The sequence below is a fragment of the Leucoraja erinacea genome, chromosome 19 (assembly GCF_028641065.1).
Source record: "Leucoraja erinacea ecotype New England chromosome 19, Leri_hhj_1, whole genome shotgun sequence".
Taxonomy (NCBI): domain Eukaryota; kingdom Metazoa; phylum Chordata; class Chondrichthyes; order Rajiformes; family Rajidae; genus Leucoraja; species Leucoraja erinaceus.
In genome coordinates this window covers 40,562,717-40,576,829 of record NC_073395.1, presented here as the reverse complement: position 1 = coordinate 40,576,829, position 14,113 = coordinate 40,562,717, and the positions used below count along the sequence as shown (strand labels likewise).

The window sequence follows — 14,113 nt, the reverse complement described above, 5'->3', positions numbered from 1 at the left end:
CCTGCCTGGTACTTTTCTTTTGTTTCTTAAAATAACATTTGTTGAAGAAATAAGGTTATTGTGACAAAGGGTATTCTAAAAATATTTGCATGAAAATTGTGCAATGCTTGAGCATTTCTGAACACACTCTGAAGATTTATGAAAGAAGTTGACAATACCTAGTCTTCCTTGGGGAAATTTTACAAAGGCATTTGTTTACCTCTCGGGAAAAGGGAGCAAACTGGAAGTGGGATCAGAATGACATCTTGTTTACCAAACTGATGCTGAAGGTCTCTTTGCTGTCATATTGTGGCACACCTGTAAATAGATAAGTGATACATCTAGTGGAAACAGATGCAAGATTGATTTTAAAGCTCTGTGCTAGTATCTGACTCTGATGCAAACTCCTGATTGGCACGGGTGCCATACTACACTAAAACATTTTCATCAACCTAACTAGCTATCCTGAAAAGAACAAATGATGACTGCTCAAAGCTGTCATATAGAGTTTCTTAAAGAAATATTGAACACAGAATTACAAAAAAAAATACCCTTGGCCTCACTTAACTCTGTTTATGCTTTCTCCTCCCATCACTTCTCTCCAAGTGTGCACTGTGCTTGGCTTCATACTCACAACCTAACTGGGTGCTGGCTTGATATAGAGCTAGTTAGAAGGCAAGCATGGATTAACAAATTTCATTGGGATATTCCTGAGGTGTTAATAGATTGTCATTTTCTTCTTTCTGTTTTATTTTGTGTGTGTGTGTGTGTGTGTCTGCCCCAATTTACACCCAGCTGATGTGGATGTACAACATACCTATTAAATAAAACTAGACATCCACCCAAAGAATTTAGGACAGAATCTGCAGCATGTCTTCCTGGTAATATTAAGCACTAAATGCATCGCAGGGAAAACATTCTGTTTTTTGGATGCATCTCCCTTTGAGTCATACAGCATGGAAACAGGCCCCTTGGCCCAACTTGTGGATGCCAACCAACATGCCCCATTACAATACTCACCTGCTGTGTTTGACCCATATCCCTTTAAGCCTATCCAATTCATCTACCTGTTCAAAGATTTTTTAAACATTGTGATAGTATCTACCTCAACTATCTCCGCTGGCAGCTCATGACCCCTCTCTCCCTTCTCCATTCCTCCTCACCCACCCCCCTCCCACCCGTCTACCCCTTTCTTCCCTCTCCAAGCCGACCCCTTTCTTCCCCCTCCACCACTCTCCACCTAGGGTAGATCTACCCAAGCCGGGAGTAGATTAATCTAGCGCGGGACTCCCTTCGGCATGGGGCCCAATTGGGAGCAATTGGTCCAATTGGTTTAAGGCCAGCCCTGCCAATGCCTTGTGGAAATACAACAACAGTTCTGCCCTCATCAACCTTTTTAGTGAAATCTTCAAAAAACTCATTCAGATTCCTGAGACACAATCTCCAACGAACAAAACTTTCCCTAATCAGCCCTAGTCTGTCTAAATGCACATATATCTTATCCCCCAGAATACTCGCTTGTAACATCTCGACCACAGATGTTAAACTCACTGGCCTGTAGTTCCCAGGTTTTTCCCTGCAGCCCTTCTTCAATAGAGGCACAACATTTGCCTCCCTCCATTCTCGTGGCATTCCACCTGCATTAAAGAATAATTCATAAATCTCAGCCAGGGCTCCTGTGGTTTCCTCTCTAGCTTCCCACAGTGTCCTCGGATATATCTGTCCATTCATATACTTCTGTAGCCAATTCAACAAGCCAACAGATATTTTCTATTTTACTATATATAATTTTAAAAAACTTGTGTTCGCACAGAATTCTTGTTTAAATTTTCTTTTATAAATTCTTATGTCCACTGGAGCGAGTACATATTTACAGAATGACATTTACATTTGCATTTTCCAATGTAAATATGGACAAAGGAATTTAAAACTGAAATATAAAAACTAAAGGGTGACTTTAAATTGGGACTTGACTATGTCTATGTGCTGGCCTAATAATCCCTTGCACGCGCTAATCCTGCTTCATCTGAGTACTGAATGTGCTTTCAAATCCTTGTGCTCAGCCTCAAGAAACTCAACTGGTAGCATATTGCAGTTGCTTAAATATATTAATTCTCAATAACATGCCGATTGCTAACAAAATAAAACTGATTGACTTCAACGCTTCAATGCCTAATCAATATCGGATAAATCATCTAAGAAATCTTTGTGTTCCAAAAATGAGGACAAAATCCAACAGTTTCAAATCCGAATTCATATTAATAACCTTTTACAACTTGGTGCTCCATAAAATGTGAGTATTTCTTCAGGAATACATTTTTCTTTTGCCATAATTACACTAAACTTTAAGCTTTAGAGATACAGTATGGAAACTGGCCCTTTGGCTCACCGAGTCCGTGCCAACAAACGAACACCCCAAACACTATCTTGCACACTAGAGACAATTTACAATTTTACCAAAGCCAATTAATCTGCAAACTGTTTGTCTTTGGAATGAGGGAGGAAGCCAGAATACCGGAAGAAAACCCACGACGACACCGGGATAATGTACAAACTCCATGCAGCTCCACTGGCAGTGCATTCCAGGCATCTACCACTCTTTGTGTGAAAAGCAACTTGCTTCACTAAATTAATGATTCAATGGTTTCTTTGTCAGGGATACAGTGAAAGGTTTGTTCTTCAAGCTATGCATCAAATGTTACCATGCACGAGTACAATAGATCCCCTTCTGAAATGGTATGCAGAGACGCACCACATTCTGGTGCCATTTACAGCTTCCATGTTTCTGTAGTGCCTGATCTAGGCTTAAGGAGAGGTGCAGTTGTTATCGATCTCACTTTAAAGCCCAGTGTCCTGGTAGCACTGGATCAATAAAGAAGGGGTCAAGATACAAGATAGATTTATTCATCACATGTGCCAGATGGCACAGTGAAATGAAATTCCCATACAGCCATACAATAAAAATAAGGGACACAACACACTATAGGGTTTGACATAAAACATCCCCACACAGCAGAATCAAAGTTTCCCACTGTGTGGGAAGGCACCAAAGTCAGTCTCTTCCTCCATTGTTCCCCGTGGTCAGGGCCTCCCCGTGCCCTCCGTCAACCTGGTTGTGTGCGATTCCCTCGACTCATTCCTCCACCACTCTGTGCAGCTTCTGTAAGTGAGCAAGTAGACTTCTCCATGCCACCTCCATCAGCACCCTGACTCAAGCCCAAGACAAACATGTCACCTCCATCACTACCAACAGCCGCCCATCCCACGTCAACCCATGGAACACCAGGGTGCATTCCGAGGGTGGGGGATGTGAGATTGTGGGCCGCTCACAGCAGACGACCCTCTCCTTTACCTTCACCACCGGCATCTTGGCCGGTGAACTTTAATCTTTCCCTCTCTCACCTTAAATCGTCTTTAGTATCTGCCATTTCCACCCTGGAATACAGACTCTGACTACCTTACCGATCGATACCTCTTTTACCCCAATATTTATGTTAATATTCGAGTGAAACTCCCACTTACCGATGCACAACCTACTTTGTAATTGCAATTGAAGGCAGTGCATGATGCTGTCCAAAATAAACAGTTATATTCATGCATTTGTTCTATATCTCTCTACATCACCATCTTGTTTCCCTTCCGAAATGTCATATATTCTATCTCTCCAGAGATGCTGTCTGACCTACTGAGTTACTCCAGCTTTTTGTGCCTATCTTTGTTATAAACATACAAACAGGATCCCAAGGCCTTATCCATTATTTTAATGCATTGGAAGTTCGTACACCTGCACAAATTGAACTCAGTGTGGGAAAATGAGGGCTTGTTTATTTAAATCAAAATATCCTTTCCACTAGCATGGAAATTCATATTTACTGTTAGGCAGCTTTTCTACTACTGGAAAACAACTTTAAGAACTGTGTAATTTTATACCTCCACTCTTTATAGCATATCTGGTATTTAATTTTATAGCATATCTGCCTACATAATGCAAACATTCTTCTGTTCCCTTAATTTTGTTTTCTCTACCTGATTGTCATCAAAGTTGTTCTAATTTGACTATTTGGTTCTGTTTCTATTGCCCATCATTAACAATCCTTTGATGTGACTGGTTGAGATGGTACATTGATGCTCCGTTAGATGCTGGTGGAAGTATCAGGCCACTTTGATCTCCCAACACAGATATGCGTGGAAAATATGTGATCAAGAACAAATCGAGAATAGGAACATCATGTTTGATGAATACTATACATTCTATTCATCTGCACGGAGAAGATGGCAAAGCTAAATCAGATGTTTAGTTATGTAGGAAGGAACTGCAGATACTGGTATGAATGGACAATAGACACCAAATCCTGGAGTAACTCAGCAGGACAGGCAGCATCTCTGGAGAGAAGGAATGGGTAGATTAACTCATCTACCGTATCCGTTGTTCAAGATGTGGATTCTAATACATCGACGAGACCAAGCGTAGACTGGGCGATCGTTTCACTGGACACCTTTGTTCAGTCCGCCTGGACCTACATGATCTCCCGGTTGCCAAACAATTTAATTCCCCTTCCCATTCCCACACTGACCTTTCTGCCCTAGGTCTCCATTGTCAGAGTGAGACTAATCGCAAATTGGAGGAACAGCATCTCATATTTCTCTTGGGCAGCTTACAATACAGGGCTATGAATATTGATTTCTCTAACTTCAAGTAAACCCCGGCATTCCCCTCTCTCCATCCCTCCCCCACCCAAACACCAGCTTTTCATTCTCACCTCGCTACAGCCAACAATGACTTGTTTCCTTTATCATTGTTGCTTTTTTGCATATATTTCATCCATTTGTTCTATATCTCCACATCATTGTCTATATCTCTCGTTTCCCTTTCCCGTGACTTTCGGTCTGAAGAAGGGTCTCGACCCGAAATGTCATCCATTCCTTCTCTGCCTGTCCCGCTGAGTTACTCCAGCATTTTGGGTCTATCTTCAGGTGTTTAGTTGAATGGTTTCACCCAGTTGCCACCCTGAGCAAACGGCAAAGACAGAAAACAAGATTAAAGTATACCTCGAAGCATGACTCCAGGTATAAAATAACTTATGTGTTACTCATGCCAGTTAATTTGTTCAAGGCAAGGTATCCTGTCTAGTTTTCCAGTTTTTTATTCAAGGGTGAAAATACACTGTGTGAATTCCATGTACGCCAAAATAATTTCAAATAACAAAATAAGTTCGTCGGGCTACACCTGAGTTGTACAATGATTTCTCAGCAAAGCAGGATAGCCTCACAACAATGTATACGTCTGGATCCACAATATATAGCTCTTAGGGATCAAGGGATATTGGGAGAAAGCAGGAACGGGGTACTGATTTAGGATGATCAGCCATGATCATATTGAATGGCGGTGCTAGCTCGAAGGGCCGAATGGCCTACTCCTGCACCTATTTTCTATGTTACAATCTACTTCAGCCACCTGTTCCATTTATTACATCAACAGAGGTATGTACATGGTGTTGAATGTGGAGAAAACAATATTACTTGACCAAAAAAATGTTTGCGACCTATATTTTTTAAATAAGATAATTGAAGCATCTACTTGAAAAAAATCTGAGCAGAAAGCTGAGAAGGGAAGTAATTTAGAAATATAATCCATTATTAACCATATTCCAATATCAAAAATTAGACACTGGCAATTTTTCCACATGCTTTAAAGATTACAACACCTATGTTAATAATAAGTTGGAACCATTAAATGTAATTAAAAGGAATGGCTTATAATGGTGATTCAGTGTCTTTTAGTTGGCACAATTGCAAATTTTATATTTTTTCATCAGAAGCAATTAAAATATTTTTAAATCATATTAAAACTAAAACTGACCCACAATTTAAATAACTTATTTCACTCTATTATCAAGAAGAAATACAAGATGAGCAATATAGAGAATATAATGAATTGTTTTAAGGTAGTTTAAGAGTGCAGCCTCAGGCATATATCCATTTTCTCTTCTTATTAGTGGTGTAAAGAGGCTGATTAGAACTCAGGTCCTGTAATATCTGACTGTAAATGTTCCATCAGATAAAGAGGTTAGTGTCAATTTACGGTTGGAAAGGTAGGGGTCCTGACTTGAGCTAAAAGTCATGAAAGAACTGGAAAGTAGTACAGTTCAGTTTAGTTTAGAGATACAGCGCGTAAACAGGACCTTCGGTCCACTGAGTCCGAATCCCTGCACATTAACACTGCCCCACACACACTAGGGACAATGTTTACACCGTACCAAGCCAATTAATCTAAAAACCTGTACATCTTTGGAGTGTGAGAGGAAACCGAAGATCTCGGAGAAAACCCACGCAGTCACAGGGAGAACATACAAAGTCCGTACAGACAGTTCCCGTGATCGGGATCGAGCCCGGGTCTCCGGCACTGAAGTGCTGTAAGGCAGCAACTCTACCGTTGCGCCACCGTGCTGCCCCAAGTACAATCTCATAATAAATATCCAATGACCCCACGAGGCTTGGGTGAAATTATGCCTCGACCGAAACCAGTCAAAGCCTTGCCGGCATGACCATGAGATGCCAAATTTTATTTAATTTTTATTTCAAACAGCATATCTTTTTTTGGAAAACATGCATGCCACAGTAAAACACATGAAAGAATATTGCAGTTCTGTGCTCAAAGATACTTTATTAAGCTTTCATTAACAATAATAAAACACCTGCAATGGTGTGTTATTATTTAATATTTGCAGATATATATTTGATAAGTTGGTTTATGATTTAAAACATAAATATCTAATGTTTTTTAAATATTTTAATCGATTACCAGTAAAATTTCAGTTTCTCATCAATAATATTTATAATATATATGAATAATCAAGATTGTTAAAATCCAGACAGGGATTTTGAAAATGAGCTTTTACTGGAAAAAGACATAACACGTATTATTTTTAAAAAATAATCTAAGATCGTTAATTTAATGTTATTTCCTCTGGGTCTGACTTTTCCCACTAAATGTTTAAATTATGAATCTTAATGGCATCACAGAAACTGACCATGTGAGGGAATGGAATTAACAACACCATAGATAGAGCATTTAACCAAGGGTATTTCAGCAATTTATTTCAATTGAATGCTAATTCAGTCTCCTTCACCGCTGGGGTCAGTGGTGCCTTCCAGCATAATTCCCTGATGGTGCCATGCATGTTCTTTATCGAAAACAACAATATTTAATGATCAGTAAGAATTCAAAATAGGTGTAAATATATTGTTTATGAAAGAACATGCTAATGGGAAGACATTGTTTATCATATGCTGGGAAAGGTAAGATCTCTAACAAAGCTCAATGTTGACTCAAATGTTACCTAGCAAAACCAATGTGAGAAATCTTAACGTATTGTTTGAGAATGTTAGTTCCCCCTATTTTATCAGCGATATTAATCAACTATTAAAATATTAATAACTCATTAAAACAGCAGTGTAATTAATTTCAGACAAACATTTTAAACATTCATCAGTTTGTACTTTACAGTCTAATTTCAAGGTCAATGTTTTTGTTTTGTAGCAAGATTTTTTTATGTTCTATAAGTATGTAAAGCAATGGGCCTGACATTCATTTATAAAGTCTACATATGTGTTCCTTTAAATCTTAGTGAAAATATATATAGTCCAACAAGCTAGTCTTAAATGTTATTCACCATTATTCTTCAACTAGGGAGGAAAAATGTCTGGGTCTCTATTCTAATCTCTGTCAGGGACAGTGTCAACATTGTCTTAAAATAATTCAACAGGAGTTTCACGTTATGAAGATCATACAGAATGTCCCAGGCAGAGATATAGTACCTCCTTTTACAGTAGTACTCCGTTCCTTAGCCAACTGAAACAACCAGATGTGAATCCAATTGACGTATATCCACTTTGAAGTTAAGCATTCGGCCATTCCTGTTAAAAGCTTTGCTTCCTTTGACATTTTAAAGTTAAATTGAAGGATGGCAGAAGTGTGGAGGTTTAACACATTTAGCTAATTAATACTTCCATTATAAAATGTCTATTGCGTTTTTATCTTTCAAACTGTAGAGACCTAGTGACATGGCATAGTTTGGGTCCTGATACGTTTAGGAGGTGTTGCAATCAATATATTGTCCAATGTCCTTTGCTACATTTATTTCCAAATAGTCTGTCATGAATGATATTCACTTGAGATTGATAGTTGCCTTGGAGGAGAAAATCTTTTTATGTTAATTCACTTTCAACCGGAGTATTTACAGGATCTTTTAAATGCTTCAATGCTCTTAGTTTCATCTTTTTACTGGGCATGCGACCGGTCCAAAAATCCCTTTGGTATTTAAAAGGAATAAGCAGTCTTCTACCTTAGATATTATTATTGTCTGTCTGATTATTAAGACTGACAAATCATCTTATTTCATTAAGATACACAGCCAATGATGATATTTACATCTGCTGAATGGTTATGCATGACTGCACTGTACTGTAATAGTCTTACAATAATGCTCAAGTAAACCAGACCCATTGCGGAGACGATTGTAAAGGTTTAATAACAGACGTACATTTGTGGCTTCAGAAGCCACTTGGTAAATACTGCATGAGTCATTTTAGCACCCAATACAGTCAGTGCAATCTGAACGTAAGCTCTCATAATTTTTCTCATTTTTTACATTCTGAACATCGTACTGATATGTAATTAATGTAAATTAAAGCTGCAAGCTATGCTTTTCATATTGTTGAAAGGTTTTGATGTGTTTTATGACCATGGCAACCCAGTGTTCTCTTGACTCATTTATCTCTCTTTAAATTTGTATCCCTTATTTGGAGTTTTTTTTAAACAATATGATAAATAAGAATGACAGTATTTTAAGAAGGCTTTCTTTATCATTGAGCTCTTGGGATATTATCTGTCATACTGAGTGAAACCCACTTCTGAAACAATTGATTTATTTTAAATTTGAAATATTTAAAAAACTCCTATTTATTGCTATTAATTTTCAATGAAGGATTGCTTCTTAATACGGTGTGCGTGTGATTCATTATGTTACAGTTTAGCCACCAGAATCTACGATTTTTTCAGTAAAGAGAATAAACATATATATAACTGAATATGTATTAAAATAATTTAACGTGGAGAGTATTATGCAATATTCTATCAAAGATATTTAATGATATTTTTGTGCATCAGAAAGTTTTAAAATTGGGCACAAAGAAATATCAACCTTGCATTACAGACAAAAGTAAAGGGTTTTATTTTCAAGACTTAAAATTAACTGTTTTGTAGAAATATTTCTTATACATATTAATACACATTTTTAATGTGATTTTTCAATAGGGTGATATGTTTGTTCATCCAATCAGTATGCAAATGAACTGACCTTACAAAGAAAATCCTTCTAGTCCCAGCATTTTCTAATTCCATTGTTCATTTCTTTTCTTCTGATTTTGCTCTGATTGTGATGACTATTAAAATTGCATAAATTATCTGTTTAAATAATAAATAACAAAACTGTATGGGTTACCAATAAGGTTTGAATAATAAGTTATTTTGCTGTGAATATTAAAGCGATCTGTACCTTTTAAAATTCAAAGTTACTCCTTTCATCGAAGAATGTAGCCCAAGAGATGGCTGGCAGGTTCAGTCACTTTCTAATGCAAAAGTACTTGATAAGGAAATTTTTTCACTGCGAGTCCCTGATGCATCTAATGTGTCAAAAATAATTAGGTTTTGGCAGATTTATCATTGCAGCACAACCCTTTCCTTGAGTAGGGCCTGGATCATGTTAAGCCTTGTTTGTGGGTGACAGCATTATTATTCTTGTTAGTTGCCCACTTCCTCATCATTCTGTTATGTTTGGAAATTTCCCACCTCAACTTGTGTTCCTCACCAGTGTTTTTCCTCATTTATTGACAGTTGGTAAAGATATTCATTAATTTAGAGTTAAAAACATGTATCATCGTGTCTCACTGAACTGCTGTGCTGAAGTTGATTAATGATGAAGCCCTGTTGCAGGTATTCCTCTTGAGAAGCACCACACCAGCCCTGCATATTAATGAGAGACTGCAGTTTCTATTAACAAGATAAAAAAAAGCAGGTCTTCTCTTGCTAGAGGGGTAGGGTATGAAAAAAAAATCTAGATTATTTATGATATGGCATTTTTCGTCATGTGCCATAAGTGAACTTTTATAGCTTTCTCAGATCACTGTGACCTTTCTGATTTATTTTGGGGAGAAAAAAAAGTAAACTTCAGGGGATAAAATCAGATATTTTAAAGCATTTGACACTTGCCGTGCTTTAATTGATGATGTGCCTGTTTCAAGAAACAATCATCTGCTGAGTGTAATAAATTCCTAATAGTATTTTCTACAAAAGGAATAAGAATTTATATTTAAAAAAAAAAATTGGAGGCTTCTTTTTAGTACAATCTTTTGTTTCTGCTGTAATTTTCACTGACCATGCATTTTTATTTTTCAAATTTATTCAGTCAACCCATTCATGTCAAGGAAGAACCAATGAATGCAGAAGAAGATGAGGGCCCAATGTCTTTGGTAACGACAGCCGATCACAGTCCAGAGATCGAGGACAGAGATATTGAAGAGGAACCTTCATCTGAAGATCTAGAATAAGAGGAACTTCAGACATTTCAGCAACAGGGTCATATTCCAGACCTCCATAACCACTCAATGTCATTGGATATTTGGCAGACTTTTACTGTGACTATTTATTGAGCATGAGACAAGGAACAGCCTCGTGGAACTATCTGTGATTGCCACTGAAAACCAAGGGATGGCAAGCATTGGAAATTGCTTGTATTTTTCCAGCATATAGAAAATTGGATTGCAAAAAAATAAGTTTCTGATAAACTTTCCGCTGTGTGATGGCTTATCCATATGAAATTGTTACCTAGCTCTTACTGGTTGAAGGATTGACCAGACATTGGGATGTCATCAATTTAGAAAGTCAATGGCCTCTTATACTGCCAAAAATAGAGTTAGCTTCATTAAATGTGAATTTTTAGTATACAGTAGCTAAAATTAGATGATTTGCTGATCCAGTTCAAGTTGTTGTTGATTTTAATTTGCACAGTAGTAACAGAAAGTAGAATCACTGCCTGTAAACTCGTTGAACTTTGGGGACAGATTAGGGTTCGTGTTGGTGCCACCAACTATTATGTTTGTAGTTAGATATTACAAAACCACAGTAATTAGACTGTTGTGGATTCCTGAGGAAACTGATAACCTCGGGCTTCCAGTCTGTGCTGTTAGTGTTGAAATGTAAAGTGCAATCTTAAATGCTTACAAAAACTTCTACCATCTGTGTGAAACTACCATATGGAAATTGTGCTTTTCTGCATACTCTAAACAGCTCTCTTTACCTCCTTGTATTTAATCTTTGTCTACCTGTAAACATTTTCAAAGGCAACAGCTTAAACCAAAGTCAACCCTGACAATGGCCAATAGCTCAGTGACAGAAACAACCATTTCAGTGGCCCGCCTTCTGTAACTTTAATTAGTACAAAGGGACATTTACATGAACTACCTGCTGTTTTCAGATGACCTCTGGGATTCTTTTATTTAGCCCTAAGGAAAGAAAGTATTGAACTTGACAAAATGAAGTCAGACGTGTGATCTGCTGAGTTCAGAAAAATAAAATTCAGTCGCAAATGCTACACAATAACAGTGATGTAAAGAAGAAAGTTATGGTAGGAACCAACTAAATGTGCATCTTTGACCAAAACAAATTATATGTACTTGATGCAACTACATAATTTATATAGATGTTTTTATTTCTCACTTCAAATGTACATTTAGAAACTAGTCATGCAGGTGAGAATATAGTGCTGACAAACTCACTAGGCTCCATTTGCATTTTTTTTTCCCCGTACAGACAACAGTTTTTACTGGTGGCTTTGTAATGTTTCGTAAAACTTATGTCTTGCACGTTTGCCTTTTTTTTTCATGTTTTGTTCGTCAAGAAGAGTTTTCAGATTTCACTTAAAAAAAAAAAAAAATAACTGTAGTAACCAAACATTGAAAAACTAGTGAAGCCAAAAAGTTATTTTCACTTTTGAGTTCAAATGATCTGGCAGAGTTTAAAAACAGAAGCAATTTTTATACTCATTTCAAATCATAGTGTTTAATAGTCATTATACCAGACATTTCCATTTCTATCAAACCAAAGTTACACAAATTTCTGCCTCTGCTTATATGTGATGTTAAGGCTTGAAGTATCTGCTATACCTAACAATGCATAAAAAAAGTTTTCCTAAAAATGTTTCATGATGCATTGTGATGTAGTTTTTAAAAAAAGAATACAAGAATTGCTTAACACTGATATTTATTAACTCAAAATGTTGCATTTCACTTTGTGTGCCAATTCTGTGAAATACCTTACATTTCCTCCCCAACCAAGGGACCTCATAACCTGATTATGGTTATTGCTTTACAAACAGTTTTTGACAGGAAATGGCTGCTTGAGTTTAACATACTTGCCAGTTCCATGTGAAGGAGCTGGTTCCTGCAAACCAGGCTCATCATTTATTATTTGCTGGAGTCAGCAAGTAGACTTAAGACATACACAGTCATCTATCACACCAAATAAAAGGACACAACTGCTTTCAGTAGGATTCTTTCACTCACCCAAAAGACTTTCTGAAAGCTTCTACCTCTGCATAACACACCAGAACAATTGTGGCAGATTGTATTATTTTGCGAGTATCACAGTTAACTGTTACTCTCACTATGCTTGTCTGTAGTTCATGGTCAATGGAAGGAAGGTTTATGTTACCAATATGGGGGAGAAAGATTTCTAATAGGTTCTCTTCAAACATTTGTAGGACACTGATGTTTGGATTTATTGAAAGGGAGATAACGTCTATGAAGTGCATGTGTAAAACTGCTCAGTGGGACTGGAAGTAGGAACGATACCTGAATTCATCTGGAAAGGGATCTGAGGGTACAGTGCTGGTAGTGTGCATACCTCAGTCACGCATCTTTTGGAAAAACAAGTCTTAGCCACAGATTGCATATACCTGTAGAATTTTGCATGGATTTTGTACGAGTATGATTAAAAATAGCTGCTTGCACATTTTACCAGAAGAACCTCCAAAACTCTGCAAATGCTTACAATAGGTTTTAGGTTTATTGGGGTTTTCTGATATGCTCTGTCTGTATTTTGATAATTGTGCATAACTATGTAAAAAATGTTGGTGGACCCATAAATGACCAGACTTTTTTAAGCGAGCTTTGCTTTAATGCATTTCATGTATTTTTTACTCTATTTTATACCATTGCTTGCTAATATTAGCAAATCTGCTTTCTTGCATCTGCTTTGCATAGCTATTGTAAGGCTTTAAAATAATGTATGTATTTATTGCTTGGTGCATACTTAAATGGCATACTGTGTGGCAAAATTAAAGCTCATTTATCCTTGCATCTATCATATGCTGATGGGGACTGTGCTCCTTTATATATAGTATCTTTTAGCTGTAGCACAACAAACATCAATTTATGTATTGGTGGATTATGCCTATTTGTTTATTTATCTTTTTTGAGGTAAACTAATTTTGATACTTTCCATTACTGTGTACTGTGTTCATGCCTTGAATTCTTAAAAGTGAGAAGTCATGACTGAAATTTGTAACAGCTGTTGTTCTGTATTCAAGGCTCTCACTGCTGAATAATGTAAAGGACCAAACATAGGACTTAAAAGGAAACTAGACTACCACTAACAACAGGGAGTTATCAGGTTTTATTGGACCAAGTTTTTTGTCTATAAAAGACATCAATGATATAAAACCATGTGAGTATACTGTTTCATCGGCATATTCGTGCTGTAGTTGAATTCATTGTCGTTGTATGGACTGAAATTAAAATTTTGTGCACATTACTAATATTTGTTAGAACTACAATTGACTTCTTCATTGGACCGAGACTGAATGGAAATTAGATGAAGCCATCAGCATTAGCATTTGTTTTAATCTGTTGATAATCGTGTTTTCTTTTTGGAGTTCCTAAAATATAAAACTTAATAATACCCTGACTAGTGGCAAAGCAATGAATTATACCTCCAATAGGTAATGAACAGAGAAGCAGTGATGGTTGTAATGTAATGTACAAAAATAATAATCAGCTCCTTTCTAAGGCACTAGAC

The 14,113-nt window shown here is 36.9% G+C and overlaps 1 protein-coding gene across 7 annotated transcripts in view; it reads left to right on the top strand.

Moving 5' to 3' along the window:
* Positions 1–13,849, top strand: part of foxp2 (forkhead box P2) — a 361,162-nt gene extending 347,313 nt beyond the window's left edge. For all 7 annotated transcript variants that reach the window (XM_055650878.1, XM_055650881.1, XM_055650882.1 and 4 more), the window contains one exon: positions 10,446–13,849. In XM_055650878.1, the coding sequence (XP_055506853.1) occupies positions 10,446–10,587 (142 nt within the window). In that variant the 3' untranslated portion in view covers positions 10,588–13,849. The remainder of the gene's footprint in view (positions 1–10,445) is intronic.
* The last annotated feature ends 264 nt before the right edge of the window (positions 13,850–14,113 follow it).